Source organism: Pistacia vera, unplaced genomic scaffold, assembly GCF_008641045.1.
Source record: "Pistacia vera cultivar Batoury unplaced genomic scaffold, PisVer_v2 Contig593, whole genome shotgun sequence".
NCBI classification, from domain to species: Eukaryota; Viridiplantae; Streptophyta; class Magnoliopsida; order Sapindales; family Anacardiaceae; genus Pistacia; species Pistacia vera.
The window spans coordinates 187,728-203,989 of record NW_022196438.1 but is presented as its reverse complement, the minus strand read 5'-3'; the positions used below and the strand labels follow the sequence as shown (position 1 = coordinate 203,989).

General features: G+C 33.9%; 2 protein-coding genes across 2 annotated transcripts; one reads left to right on the top strand and one right to left on the bottom strand.

The window, feature by feature from the left end:
- Window positions 1-1,659: 1,659 nt before the first annotated feature.
- On the top strand, window positions 1,660-5,508 carry LOC116110043 (calcium-dependent protein kinase 24). Its single transcript, XM_031396283.1, has 8 exons — window positions 1,660-2,238; window positions 2,784-2,907; window positions 3,011-3,154; window positions 3,431-3,583; window positions 3,714-3,829; window positions 4,417-4,584; window positions 4,700-4,933; window positions 5,332-5,508. Exons 1-8 carry the CDS (start codon window positions 1,660-1,662, stop codon window positions 5,506-5,508), a joined length of 1,695 nt encoding a protein of 564 aa, XP_031252143.1.
- A 1,787-nt stretch (window positions 5,509-7,295) lies between these two features.
- On the bottom strand, window positions 7,296-15,720 carry LOC116110048 (probable E3 ubiquitin-protein ligase ARI7). Its single transcript, XM_031396289.1, has 15 exons — window positions 15,356-15,720; window positions 13,803-13,927; window positions 13,616-13,721; window positions 13,400-13,490; window positions 12,844-13,016; window positions 11,866-11,970; window positions 11,693-11,781; window positions 11,462-11,569; window positions 11,147-11,237; window positions 10,935-11,024; window positions 9,684-9,731; window positions 9,076-9,147; window positions 8,387-8,486; window positions 8,160-8,286; window positions 7,296-7,832 (listed from the first exon to the last, which is right to left on the bottom strand). The coding sequence occupies exons 1-15, from the start codon at window positions 15,530-15,532 to the stop codon at window positions 7,652-7,654; spliced, it is 1,683 nt and encodes a 560-aa protein (XP_031252149.1). The 5' UTR covers window positions 15,533-15,720; the 3' UTR covers window positions 7,296-7,651.
- Window positions 15,721-16,262: the final 542 nt, after the last annotated feature.

Sequence of the window (16,262 nt, the reverse complement as noted above, 5' to 3'; positions counted from 1 at the left end):
ATTCCGGTTCCTGGTTTCTAGGAACTGAAACTAGAATCATCGGCTCCGGTTCCCGTTCTCGTTCCAAATCCAAGGAACTGATCGGTTTCGGTTCTTTTGAATTTGGGTGGGTACTTAAACCCACCGACCCCTAGCTCACACCAAGTTAGCCAAGTTATAATAAGTCTTTAATTATTTTTACTATTATTGTGTTGGTTGTTATTGGAAGGAGTTTTGTGTTAGTGGAATCTGGGTGTCAAGATAATATGTCTCATCATTTAGCTTAGTGGAATTAGTTTAGATGTAAGCACTTATCATCATAACATTCCGAAGCCCCCTCTCTCTCTCTCTCTCTCGTTAAAAGTGGCAAAGGCCAAAGGAGAAGGAGGGGGGAGGACAACAAAAAGGGACCAAACAAGAAGAAGAAAAATTTCTCTGTGGTCCAAACATCAGCTCCAAAACCCCAACACCATCCCACACACCCCACCCCACACCACCACCACCTCCCCCCTCCCTCCTCTTGTATCCCAATGTCGAATGACCAAATAAAATATCAATGGCAATAGGCCTTATTCGTTTCTTGGCTGAAACCATTTTAAAAACATCTAGTTTTCACACCATCCTTCGGGAGACGCATTACTACCTTGGCCACCACCGTGTGTGGGTTGAGTCTTCTTTGTTGTTTCCCAGAAATCACGCACCCATCCTATTCGGTTCTCCCCAGAGTCAACCGAATATCTCTAGTTGACATGTGTTTTCGTCTCGACGCTGTAGTTGGTACGGAAATTCACATCAGCACAATTTTATATGGTTGTATTATAGCCAAAGCCACTTTTCAATTCACCCACAGAATATAGAGAGGATCTAAAGTCAACAACAAGACCCCTTTAAATCAAATCTTCAATTCCCCCTTAAATTTTTGTCTAACTATAGAAGAGAACTAAATATGATGTATTACTCATAATCATATCGAACTAAAGGTATATATTGAATATTTTATTATAAATATAGCATTACAATTAACAGTAGTGTTATTAAAAACGAAACAAAATTAATAGTATTATTTGAGCCCTTGAAAAAGTTTCTAATTTTAATTTATTTAAAAAAATAAAAAAAAAATCCTCCTCTCTATGATCCTCAGATTTTGTAGTCTGTATTTTTTTTTTTTTTTTCATATTATGTTTTAGTTAGATATTCAATTATTTCATGAGGACTATAGAAAGATTTTGTTCACTAATTGAACACATAATTTTTCTTTCCTTAATTTACCTTTACATCACTTAATTGCATAAATAGTGTCTTCGGGTCAGCTTTCAAACATTCATTCTCAAAATATTTTAGTTTTTATTATTATTCTTTTATATGATTTTTTTTATGAAAACTCATCAAAACTGTTAAATATGTACAATGTTCAAACATTTCCTAAAAATATGGCGGGACTAACCAAAATGAAAGAATCCTATAACTACTTTTCAAACTTGTTCAACTATCTTCTCTAAATTTAGTCTCTCTTTGCTGTTAGACTTTCTATTTTTCTCTCTCTCAGAAAATGGGAAAAAGCTCTCTCGACAATATTCTCAATTCGATGTCAGCTTCCCATGGGATGTTCTTGCTCTTAGCTTGAAAAATTCTTATCATCCCAAAAACAACCCTAACCAAGCATTCATAGCCTAATATCTTATGGGAAACTGCATATCCTACACTAGAAAATCTAGTGCTACGAGCAAGAAACGACATGGAAATCATAACTACGAGAGCACGAAAAACCCGTCCTCGAAACACGTTTCCGATGAAGTAGTACCTGTACAAGAACCGAAACAAAGTTTCAAAGCAATGTCTTTGACAGATAAGCTTATGGGGAATGTACAGATCCAGAATATTATTTCGAACCCTAACGAGGGCAATATCTATGAGAAATATAAACTTGGAAAAGAATTAGGGCGCGGCGAGTTCGGGATCACGTTTCAATGTGTTGAATTAGGGACAGGTGAAACTTATGCATGCAAAAGGATTACAAAGGAGAAGCTGAAAACTGAGGTGGATGTGGATGATGTGAGGAGGGAGGTGGATATCATGAGGCGATTGCCTAAACATCCAAATATTGTGAGCTTCAAGGAGGCTTATGAGGATAAAGAGGCTTGTTATTTGGTTATGGAGCTCTGCGAAGGCGGCGAGCTTTTCGATCGGATCGTTTCTAAGGGACATTACACTGAACGTGCTGCTGCTAAAACTGCCAAGACCATTTTGGAGATTGTCAAGGTAAAATTTTCTGTGACTGTTGGGTGTATTATATATTATGGATTGAAATATTGTTTTTTTTTTTTTTTTAATTATTAGGATATGATTTTAAAATCTCGGTAAAATGCAGTTCTCTAATTTTCTTTTGAATTATTGTTGTAGAGGGGAATTAATCAAAATTTGTAGATCAGTTGTTCCCAAGATTAAGATTGACTATGTACATATTGTTTTACATTCCATGTTAAAATTGAAAAATGATAAGATATATAAATGAGAAATTGAGATGTTTTGTCAGATTGTCCAGGAATATTTGTTGCAAAGATTTTGGTTGTGTTTTCGTGCTATGTGATTGTTGTTTCACCCTTTTTTTGCAATTCAATAATATTTTTTCGTGAAAAAGAATAATATTCGGGATATGTTTATATCTGAATTTCGTCCACAATTTTTCAAAAACCACAATGAGAAATTTTAGTTTGACATTTTCTAGAGATTTTACAAATGATTGATCTCTTATTTCTTATTCTTTGTCACTTTGAAGTATGATTACTTAATAATCCTTGTTGCAGGTATGCCATGAAAATGGAGTAATACATCGGGACTTAAAACCGGAGAACTTTTTGTTTGCCGATGCCAGTGAAAACTCCCAACTAAAGGCAATTGATTTTGGCCTCTCCATATTTTTTGAACCAGGTAATTAAGGCTATGCATTTAACTAAATAATAGCTTGCTTATGCATTTTTTTTTTTTTTTTTTAGCTTCAGAATTATATTTGAATTTTAAATTTGTGTGGCAGATGAACGCTTCAGTGAAATCGTCGGAAGCCCGTATTACATGGCGCCGGAAGTTCTCCGGCGGAGTTATGGACCAGAAATTGATGTCTGGAGTGCTGGTGTAATCCTTTATATCTTGCTTTGTGGAGTTCCTCCATTTTGGGCAGGCAAGTTTCTTTAAAATGTATATTGGTATGATTTTGGTGAAATTTGAGAAAACATTTGTTATTTCCATATATTCGTTAAGAACCACATTGAAACATATTGTTCTAAGAACATATGTTAAGAAAAAAATCTTCTAATTATGTCTTATAAGTTGAATTATATCGATGCATTTACGAAAAATTGATATGAAGTGTAACATTTGAACAGGTCATTTTATTTTATTTTTTTTTTTTTTGTGGGTGCCATTATTATTTGGATTTTGTTATGAATGAGTGCAGAAACTGAGGAGGGAATAGCGCATGCAATAATTAAAGGGAAAATAGATTTTGAGAGGGATCCATGGCCAAAGATTTCTCAAGAAGCAAAAGAATTGGTGAGGAGTATGCTTGATGCAAATCCTTACAATCGCTTAACAATTCAAGAAGTTCTTGGTACGTTCTTTTATTGGTCTACATTAAAAGGAGATGCGTTTTAAATTATTCATAAGTTTTTAAGACACTTCAATAGAAGGCGTTTTTGTTTTATGAGTGAACTAATGATTCTGTGCCATGTTTTGTGAAGAGAACCCTTGGATACAAAATGAGAACCATGCTCCTAATATCTCCCTGGGAGAAAATGTGGCATCAAGGATTAAGAATTTCTCCTTGATGAATAAGTTCAAGAAGAAAGTTCTAAGAGTAAGTACTCTCTCAACCATTTTCGGTGTATTTTACGTTTGATAATATTATCACATCAATCTAATAATCAAGAACAATCATACATTTTTCAAATAAAAAACCAGAAGAAAAAAAATCTCAACGAAATAAATGTATGTACACCTATCTAATCGTAGTAGATGTAATATGCTATCAACTTGCTAAAGTTATCACGATTAATCTAATAATTAAGAACGATTATATGGTTGAGTAGTGCTACGCTGCTAGCTGTTTTATCATCTCCAATAGCTGTTAAGCCTCTGCATGACATGTATACATTTTCACAAAAATAAATACATATTAATCACATTTGCGGTTACAACTAATATTTTTTCAAAAAAAAAAAAAAAATTGTAGGAAAGTCTTCGATGAAACAAATATAAGTACGTATGTCTAACCATAATAGATTTATAAATTATGTACGAGCACCCAACCATCACCCTGAAGAATTTCTGGGGAATTTCTATGATGCTTAATTAGTGATATAACACGGTGGTAGAATGAAATGCATGGCTCTATGTTTCTTCAAAATGAATTGAAATTCTGATGGTGGTGGTGGGTGATTTCAGGTGGTAGCAGACAACTTGCCAAATGATCAATTAGCAGGATTAAAGAAGATATTTGACATGATGGACACAGACAACACTGGAGACTTGTCATTTGATGAGCTAAAAGATGGTCTCAATATGATTGGGCATAAAGTTTCTGATCCTGATGTCAAATTGTTAATGGAAGCTGTGAGTTCTTTTTATTCATGACTTCTTTTCTTCTACAATGCATTCTATATATATATATATATATATATATATATATACATACAAAATAAAATTGTGTTTATTTTGTGATGAAAAGGCGGATATGGATGGAGATGGGTGTCTGAGCTGTGAGGAGTTTGTGACAATGTCAGTTCACCTGAAAAAAATCGGCAATGATGACAGTCTGTCTCAGGCTTTCAGTTACTTTGATAAGAATCAAAGCGGGTTTATTGAGTTTGATGAATTGAGAGAAGCACTGCTAGAGGATAATCTTGTTCCCAACAATGAACAGATTATTCATGACATTTTGTTGGATGTCGATTTAGATAAGGTAATCCTTCTCACTTTACTTGTATTTATCTTGCATGATCATCTCTGTAGAGTTTTTTTTGTTTTGATACATTTTAGGATTGTATCAGAAAATTGTTCCGAAAACATACCCATTTTCTAAAAATTTCTTTACAATTCTAAATGAAACGCATTTGTTTTTCGACATACATATATCCTGTATGATCATCTTAGTGATTAATGATTTTGAAAACGCTTTGATGTTTGAGAAGTAAATATATATTTTTTTATCATTTGATATAGTATTTGAAATTTGTTTTCCTATGACTATATGCTACATTTTAAGACTATATGAGAAAACAGTTTTCAGAAACATTTGAAACAAACCCATGACATTCTAACACTTGCTAAATCATCAAATACATTGTTGATGTTGAACAGGATGGTCGAATAAGTTTTGAAGAGTTTAAGGCAATGATGAAATCCGGGACAGATTGGAAGATGGCTTCAAGGCAATATTCGAGGGTATTCCTAAACGCATTGAGCATCAAATTATTCAAAGATAAATCAATGGAATTAGTGAAACTCCCAAATAAACAAGCTTCGATTAAAGTGTAATGTAATTGTTCCATTTGTTTGCAAAGCAGGAGGATACATAGTATATCATCTTTAAAGTTTCTCGTAGAATAATCGGGATTGTTGCAAAATCATATGTGAATTGAAAATGAAGGGACAATAATTATTTTTAGTTTTTTCTTTTTTTGGTAAATTAACAACTTTCCATTTGATTTTGGCCACCATAATATGATTTAGACTCTATTTTTCATTTTTTTTAAACATAAAGAATGAATCTGTACTATCAAATATTTGCTTCAGCTATACCTCCCACTTCAAAAGCCAAAACAATCAAATAATTCTACATAAAATACCTACCTACATAAAGTAAAAAAAAAAAAACCCTTAATAAATATGTAAAGCCTCTTAAAAGAAGATATTAAATGTATTCTGAAAATGAGTGAGATGCTTGAAATTTAAGGGTGCGTTTGTTTTATTATTCCCTATCATATTTCCAATCATATTCCCAAAATACATGTTTGTTTAATTATTTGGGAAATACTATTCTATTTTTTTAATTACTTTTAGACCCCTTAAGTTTATTAATTTAATTAAACACCCCTAGAAAAAAAGGTTTAAAAATTAACAAAAACACCCTCACCCACCCATAGTTGCCAAATTCCGACAACCACCGTCGACAATTGTTGAAATCTGTCACAACAGCGTAAAAACGATCGGAATTGGCCGATAATCTGCTGATCTGACAATTTCCTATCAGATCCACAGTAGATCTGGTCGTTGACCAACAACGACAACCATATCTTTGACCGTCACTAACAGCCAAATCTGGTCTTTTGCAACCGTCAACGGCCAAGTCTGGCCTTTTACGATCGCCTGCGGCCAAATTTGGCCTTTTGCGACCGTCAACGGCCAAATTTAGCTGTAGATCTGACATTTTCCAACCAGATATGTGGTAGATCTAACCAAAAAAAGCGATATCAATGCACGATCGGTCAAATCCGACCGGTTTGGGTCATAATGTCATTTTCTGGCCAAATTCCGACGGTAGTGACTGGAATCTAACACTGTAGGTGGGTGAGGATGTTTTTATTATTTTACAAAAATTTTATATATTAGGGTGTTTAGTTAAATTAGCAAACCTAAGGGATTTTTTTGTTAATTTTTAAATTTTACCTCATAATACTCACCCTATTCAACTACCCAATATTATTTCCAAAATAATAAAACAAATACACCTTAAAAATCCATAGGGGTACTAACCCTTCACAATATAAATAACCTATTAGAGACCTGACCTTAATAAGGATTAAAGAATCGGAGTACACAATCAGCAACACTTTCCGTAATACAAATTATGCAACAATCAATAAACAAAAATATTACACTTATAAAAAAAAATCTTGTAAAAATTTTCATATAAAGTAAAGTAATAAAAAATAAGTAGAAGAAGTGAAGTAATAAAAAATAAGTGAAAGAATAAAACTTATTATATTCACTCTTCCATTCATTTTTTACCACATCACTTTTTATAGAGATCTTTATAAGATTTCTTTGTAAATGTAACATTACTCAATTAATAAAAGATAGATTTGTAATACTGAACCACTAACTAGAACTTTCATGAAGGGTATCGTTTGAGTATGGGAACAAAATCCTTCATATAGAATAAAGTAAGTACAACCATATACAATAATTCATTGGAAAGCAACACGTATGAATGCAATACTTATAAATCTAAAACATGTAAGGGAACAAAGATTATATAAAGCAGATAATTTAGGCTATTTATATATATTATTTTATACATATGAGTAGTTTCCGGTACGGTCAAATATATAATATATTAACACAACTTGCTGAAGCTCATTATGTAGATATATATACATGAGAAATCACAGATTATGGTGCTCTCCAACACACGATTGAATAGAAAAAGAGGCTCATTTTCTTCACTCCGTTCATGCCTACATACTTCTACATGTTAAACAGCCTCCGGAAAGAAGGAAGAGATCAAACCCAAGAAAAAAGATACACAACAAACGATGGAGCCACCATTACCTACACCAAGAATTCCCTAACTAGAGAATCGCCGGAAAGGTTTCTTTCCGAGTAGAGCACGCAAGATGGGATGTTCTAAACAACTGCTGACACAACTGGGTATGTTGAAGGTATAACAGATATAAGATTATCTACCCGCATCGTGAGAACCACTGCTTCTACCACTCCCTTTTCCTCTCCCACTTTTACCTTTGCTAGCCGGTGGAGGTTTTGAGATACCTGCCTTGCTGCAAGCTGCGTGGGAGTCGACATCTGCTAGGCCATTCTCTAGGGCTCTGACCAGGTTCTCAAAGTAATTTTTAGTCACACTGTTGCAGTTGAAAATGAGAAGTGCGTAATCAGAAGGTTTTGACACCAAGTAATAAAATAATTCACGCAGAAAGAATAGATGTAGGGATTTTCTATTGGCCAAAATAACCTCTGTGGTGCTTTTTAAATGGAATATTTCATGTTATACTAAAACTGAAACCCAGTTCTAAGAAGAAAGAAACAAGAATAAAATAAAAAACAGTAAATGTTATTCACGATGATGGAATCAAAATTAAAACCAGTTATACATCCTTTATATGTTATAACATGAAACATTACATATCTATATGTTGGTAACATTAGCATAGTTTCAATGTGATAAGTACCTGGTCAGCCCGGCTAACTTTGTACGGAAGTCATTAAACTCTTTTGATGGGCTATCATCATTGAGGAATTGTTGTAGTTCCTTCTCCGCACATTGATGAAGCCTTTCCAAACCTGATTCCGCCTCACCTATATAGAACCAAAGGTCATTGCATAGCAAAGTAGTCAAAATAAAGCACAAAGACAATTTTCATTCAATTCCCACCACTGTTTTTAGAAATATAGATACCTTGCAAGTACTCAAAAAACTGTCTCTTAGCATGCTCATGCTCAGGTAGATAATATCCATATGCATAGGTCCATTTCAGAACTCTTCGACATTCGACTATCTGCAAATGTATATTATAAGATCGTAAGTTTAACAACACATTTAACTATTTGCGTAGTAGAAGAATGCTTTGATAAGTCACTCCCACTTTCTTAATACCAATTTCTAACCATAAATTAAAAATATTGCTAATATGTGTATCAATATTCTCAAGTGCAAATGTCCTAGTCGCTGAACTTCGGTCCACTCATCAAAAACTTCAAGAAGTCAGCACCAGAGATTGACTATATATATATATATATATATATAAAACAGATTGTTCGCTAGAGAAATAAGGACTTGGGACAGTTAATTGTGTGTGGTTCAGACCAGGTTCTGAGGAAATGACCAATGTCACAATACAAATATAGCATATGATATATGATACAGAGGCCGAAAGCCCAAAAATGCCCCAATTCTCTAAGAACTAACAGTATCTAAAACCAAAACCAAACAGTATTTAGACAAAAATTTTCAAAATTATGATCTTTTCATATTTTCTAATTCAATCGCAAGAATACAGAAAGTAATTGAAAAATAACACCTTCAATTTTTGCAGAGAAAAAGAAGCAACGGTTTGCACATGACTGATGATGAAATGCTAGATTTACCTGAAGCCAGGCCTCAATGATGAACTTCAGCTGTGATTCAGGTGTGCATTGGGTGTCACTCAGCTTCTCAAGCTGGCAAAAAACAAACATTTAGTCATTAGAAAACCCTGTGGAACAGAACATCCAAAAGTCTAAAGGGTCAAACTATTAAATAGTATAAAGGACCCATCTGATGCTCCTTGATAACAGAAACTCAACCCAATGTTCAGTAAGATGCATCCATCATGAAAATTAATGCTCCATATAAGTTTCCATTGTTTTTTCTCTTGACAAATCTCAAAATTTCTGCACAAGGCATCTCCCCATACTACCATAAACAGATGATAATAAATTCATTTTGGAGTTCAAAGATGAATACCATGAATTGGCTAAGTTTTTATTAGAGGGAAAGCAATGATATACACCAAAAACATCTATCATAGATCACTTCAATCTACAGAATAATTCCAGAATATCAGTAATTTTCAAAAGAGACAAAGACCTTTATCAGAAGTTGACACAATAACAGATGTCGGGACCACAAAAAAGGAGGAACTAATCTTGATTGTGTAGACACCTTAACAATATGAGGTTGATGATTGCAACAATTATGAAAATTAGATACTTACATGCACAGTCTGCATTTGATGTAAATCCGCTAGAGCTTTTTGCCTCGACTGTCAGATCAAAACACAGAACCGATGTTAGTTAGATAAAATTCAAATGCAAAATCAAATCCCAATACTAACAGGGAAGAAGGTGATAGACAAGGAAATTTTCACTTAATAAAAACATTGTGTAATGTACGACTCTCTAAATGTTCTAGCGAGAGGGAAGAAGGTACTAGATGAATATATTTTACTTGACCAAAATATCAGAAGTCTAACAGCCTACAAATTTACACTACTAATCGTGTAAGATCTTAAAAATAAGTCATCTTCCATATGTATAAATATTGTTTTATTTTATTCTACCAAATCTCTTGTCTATTAATAAGTTTCAATCAAAAGTGACATTGAATGGATTTTTACAATTTAACTCACAACTAAATCATGCAGGTTTGGTAAAAAAGAACACTCCCAAAGTTTCATAACTTTTGGAGCATATTCTTCTATGAAATTTCCCCCCTTCCTCCATTCCCGATAATTTTCAACTTGATATGATTACACATTTAATATAATCTGGCATCAAGTTTTAAGTATGCTACCAATAAACTATGAACACATTTGACGAACTCACACTTGTAGGATGTAACACAAATACTTAAAGTGAATTTCACAGTTTTTCAGATATCTAGTGTTTGAAAGTATTTTTCAACATTGTTTACCCAAAAAAAATTTCAACATTAAGAAAAGGAAAAGTGATTTTTAAGAAAATTTTATATGTACCTTCTTAAAACTCACTTAGATAAGAAAAACACTAGAAATGATGATTTAAAGAGCACCAACAAGATGATTTTCCAGAAAATATTTTAGAGGTTTTGAAGAAAGTACTTTTTTCAAAAGGCAATGTCTAATAAAGTGCTCCCAATCCTGAAGGCTCCCTCACTTATTTACGTATATTTGAAAAGCACTACATCAAACAACAAAAACCTTCAATACAAGAAGTGTACATGGTGGTCTTCTGTGGACCCAAGAAGTTTAGTTCTATTGTGATATACAATATGGGTAGTAATATATTTCCAGTTTAAAAATTTGCATCAAAAACACTTTATGACAAGAACAATACGTTTAGGTGTCAAGAAAACTTTGGTTGGGAGAAGTAACGGTGACAACAAAATAACTTAGAAAAAAGAGAGAAAGAGAGAGAGAGAGAGAGAGAGAGAGAGAATCAACTCATATCATAGCATAGAAACTGAATCAGGAAGAAAATTTACTTACTGATTGATTGCTCGCCCACCGTTCATAATAATGAGTGTATTTCTCCAGAGAATTCTTTGCCATCTCTCTTCTCCTCTCAGTCTCATCATACTAGAAGCAAAGATGTGAAAATTGTAGGTCAAAGAGCACAAAATCAGCCACTTTCAAATTGCTAGCTCATATTTGCAGATACGATAAGCAAATTATTAAAAAGAGATCAATATTTCTCTTACATCTCCCTGTTGCTTAGCTGACTCATAACGGTTACAAGCATAGAAACCACCAGTCCTTTCACCATGGTCTGACCATGCACCAAGGCAGAGCCTGCATCCAAATAACAGGAGTCAAATAATATGTGCACATAACAAAATGGTAGCTATAAATGGGGAAAAAAGGCACTCTTTTTATATTTATGGTTTTCTAGTATATACAACATAAAGTGCCGAATATTTCACAAATAAATTTCTTGATATGTCCAATTCAATGACAAAAATTCATTAAAATAGAGGCAAGCATACTTATGAATTAGCTTTGGTTTAGAAGCTTACCAACAGAATTCAAATTTACAAGGTGGTGAGCATGTCATGTGCATGCACCCTTGATTTTTTTCAATTGGTCGCTTACACTTTGGACAGGGCTTAGAATTGGCTAGTATCCTGAAAATTATCACATCAAAATTAGTGTAGTGCAACAAAAGTTAGACATCAATATATCAATAATTCTATCTCACTAAATTTCCAATGAAACAAACAATTCTTAATGCATTATAAATGCTCAACCAGTTCATGTTCTCAGACTCGGCACAGTTCTTCAGGATCCACTTCGACACAGTGCCACAGTCAACTGGACGATGAGCTTCTTCAGTGCACTGCAGTTCAATAACATACATCCAATAATTCTAAGAATATAATCATAGTGATTTTTTGAGAGGAAAAAAGAAAATGAAACTTACATTCCAGCAAAAACTATGAGAGCATAAGCAAGAAACATCAAAAGTTCCACCTCCAGCAGCAAAATCAATAGCATAGTCACACCCTGGAGCAGGACACCACTTGGTCTGGCAGTAAACAAAGTGAATATAACAGCAGTCAGAACTACATGGAAAACAATCACAGGAAACATGGAAAGAAGCAAACTTGGGTTATATTTGGGGCGAAAATAGACAGTAAGACAGGCTGAAGATTAATGTTAGATTAATATGATGCACAGAAATAATGTAGATACATAATATTTGATTGTAGTATTGCTTATAGCAAATAAGGCTCATGCTTCAAGCGATATCTAAGACAACCTTCCAGATTTAAATGTATTGGAGCATCCACTATCACAGAGGATATCAAACATTCAGAGAACAAATTGAGTTGATATTTTAGATTAATCTGATGCACAGAAATAATGTAGATCCATAACATTTGATTCTAGTATTGCTTAGGGCAAATAAGGCTCATGCTTCAAGTGATATCTAAGACAACCCTCCAGATTTAAACATATATGAGTATCCACTATCAAAGAGGATATCAGACATTCAGAGAACAAATTGAGTTGATACTTAAATGTACATGATATTCAAATTGTAAAGGGGAAATTCTGTACACACATGAGTACATAATCAAAATAAGATAGAGTAGAGTTGGTGATAAAGTTACAACAAATTGAGTAAAGAAGAAAGATAGAGAACCACCAATGACTAGTAGTATAATACAACAGAAAGTGAGACACAAAGATCCACATATATGTTTCTTTGAGTTCATGAACTTGATTGTTTGATGAAAACTAAAGGGGCTGAATGCTTTTCCGGATCAAAGTAAAAGGAGTCACAGTGTGGGCTAAATAAAATAAGTTGCTTCACTTCCGATCATTCAGAAGTCAACCAGTACTTGTAGAGGGGTTAGTGATAATAAAAATGAAAAGCTTCTAATTCCATGCATACCTTCCTGTTGTCTTCAACGTAAGATCTACGAAGGTAACGAGTATACTTCTCCTTATCATCAGCAGAAGCCAACATGTTGATCATGTCTTGACCAACAGCAGCTCGGCAAGATGGATCAGGGCATCTCAACATCAAACATCCAGGACCATCATTAACCGTTGCACTAATATAACCTATCACAAAATACAAAAGTAGCATAAAAACCCATAGGAAAAAGGACTACAGGAAGTGGAAAAGACTTAGAGAAGGATAGAAGAAAGATTTGAATTCTACAGCAATCGTTTGATTAGATGCATCAACTAACAAAATGTAGTTGATACATGAATATGACTAACACCAGCATGTTCATGATAAGACAAAAGAAAAGAAAAAATCACTAAGGCAGAAGTATAAAGTTGCCTACAAAAGCAATTTGTAAGAGAGAAAACATTAACGAACAATTAGAAAATATATATATGAAGATTTGATACCGTAAAAAACATCATACAGATTTGTGCGGGAAAACAAAGAATAGAATATCAGCAACAGGATTTAAATAATGGCATAAAAGACAAACCTTTCCAGCATGTACAACAAAAGGGATGACCACAAGCAGCTGACATGACTTTGTCACGAGTATAGGGCTCAAAACAAATCCCACAAGTTAGCTGACCAAAGAAACAATTAGTGTATTGTCAGTAAGGAACAAAAAAAAAAAAAAAAAAAACAGAGCAAGAAAGTGAGTAACACAATCAAAGTAAAAACTTCGCACTCATAGACACAGATGGCATACTTCTTTAGCATTGGAAAATTGAAAAACTGGTTTGTCCAACAAGCCAACTGATTTTCGCACTCCATCTTCATCAGCAAACCACGCATCATGCACCCTACTAACACTCCTGAAATGACCACCACTTTTTTCAGAATATCAACCCAACAAGAAATTACAGCTGACAAGCACCAAAAGGGGGATGACCTACCAATTATATTGACGGAGTAAGATACTAGCATCTACCCTTGATATTGAAAGGACAATGGAAACTCTTGTAATGTCATCCTCCTGACGTTGTTGTATATCCTCTTCTTTTAAGACTGTGTAACTTTGCTGAAACAGAAAACCACACGTGTAAAATTTGAAAGAGACAAAAGGAATACAGCAGAACCAATCAACCAGGGTCAAGCATTAGAGTTTAAACGAATAAAAGTTATATTGCATAATTTACAATAAAAAATTAAATTCGTGATTTTATCTAAATCAAGGTTTTCCTCTTAATACATACTTCACTTTTTCAAGATGTATCCAAAATAACTCAACTGAACCGAAAAAATCATTCCTACTGCTCCTCATATTATGAAAGATATTTAAAAAGAAAAAATCCAATGCCATTTTCTCTTTCTGCTTCTTTCTTTCCACTGCTTGGAAACAAAACAAACATTTTGAAAGGGCAAATGTAAGGGAGTTGTAGGGTGACGAGATATAACCCCAATTCAAATCTCTTTGTATCTAATTTATGTTTGTCAGATTCTACATTCACCCAATAAAGCTTGAAACAGAACAATTTGAATACATAGAACTCAAAATCCTCATAAAGCAAACAGAGAGAATTAGTCAATACAGTTTCAACTCCAAACCCAACCATATTACCCACCTAATCCAGAACTTCTTTATAACACTCAAATCAAACAAGGCACACCAAACCAAACTTACACAAAGCAGATTCACTAATCCAGTTTCTCATTCCATTCCATAAACACTGCAATAGAGATAAAAAAACAATTGCTCTTCTACCGCAAGCTCTTTTCACTTGAAAGTACTCTCTGCTGTTTTCCCCAAGACCGAAGCCCTCACCCAATTTTCCATCATACAACAGAAAAACAGCCATAACAGACACCCAACAACCCAAATCACAAGCAAATGCTATCTCAATCCCAACAAGTGAAGAAGAAAAGGAATTTCTCCAAAATTCCTTGAAGTTGAGACCCAAAGAATGTCCAATTTCCAATAAGAACTGTTTCTGTTTACCTTAAAAGACTCTCCGGCTTATTTCCTACCAAATACCCAAAGAACAGCCACAACCACACACATTCATGGCACAGTTACCTTCTTTCCTTGACGAATCCTCTAGGCTTCTAAATCAGCATAAAAACACAAGAGAACAGCACAACCCAACTCACCTTACCAACTCAAAAAGCAGAAATCACAAATTCCACACAATGGAGCAATAATAATAACAATAAATAAACGATTTCCCCTTGCATCCTCCACATATCAGACCACCATGATGCCCTTTCCCTTCGAATCAAACAACAGGAATAATCTTTCCACGAAAAAACCATCAACGAAAAACCAAAAAAGTTAAAAAGAAGAAAGAAAAAAAATATATTCAACCACCACTCAAATACCTAAACCAATTAAACTTAAAATTCCCGCAATCATAACCACCAAAGCAACACTAAGTTCAAAACCCTCAATTTCTCAGCAACCAAACAAGAAATTCGAACTAAATAAAAAATTCAACAAACCAAGCCAAACCTGCTGACGACTGACGTATTCCTCATCGACCTCCTCCATGAACTCGTAATCATCATCGTCGTCGTCCTCATCCTCATCATCGTATCCGTCTGCGTAAGCGGCGTCGTCGGTGTTGTAGTAGTCGTTCTCGTCATCCATTGCCTCGCCGCTGTAGAAATCGTCGTCCTCGGAGTCCATGGCGCGCACGATCGGATAAACCCTAGAGAAATAGTCTAAACGAGTGTTTGGATGGCGAGAAAACAAGAAGGGAAAGAAAAAGAATTAAAGAGTAACATTAAGAGAATGTTAAAAGTTTGGTACGGTTGTTTAAAATAATTAAAAGGAGTTCGTGATTTTTATTTTTTTTTATTCAATTAAAATTTATAATTATTAATTAATTTATTTGTTATTTGTTTCGGAATTGAGTGTCCCGAGTGGAGGGTTGGTTGGGGGGTTTATATATGCTCAACGACGACTCAACTACGAATTTGAATGGGATTGAAAGATTGAGCGAAGATTTGAGGGCGGTAGAAGAAATTACCAAACAGGGCCTGCCGAACGTTCTGCCTTAAAAGCCCATTAGGCCCAATAATGCAGACCGGGTTGGCCCCCTGTGGTCTTTTGACCTTTTTTTTTTTTCAGTGTGAATTTATATAAAATTTTAAGAAGTGTGTTTAAAAGAAAAAAAAACATTATACAAATATGATTTTTTATATGAAAGTGAATACTAATTTTAAAATAAAATGTTATTTAAAATTGATTTCCTAGTGACGTTAGTATTAGAAATCTCATCTATTCAAGAACAAAAATAATATGTTAAATTATGATGTTGTGGATGTTCAGTTTCATATATATATGTTAATTATTTATTTCATCTGTTATTATTATGTTTGTATAGATTTAGAAAAAAAATGTTACATTACAATTT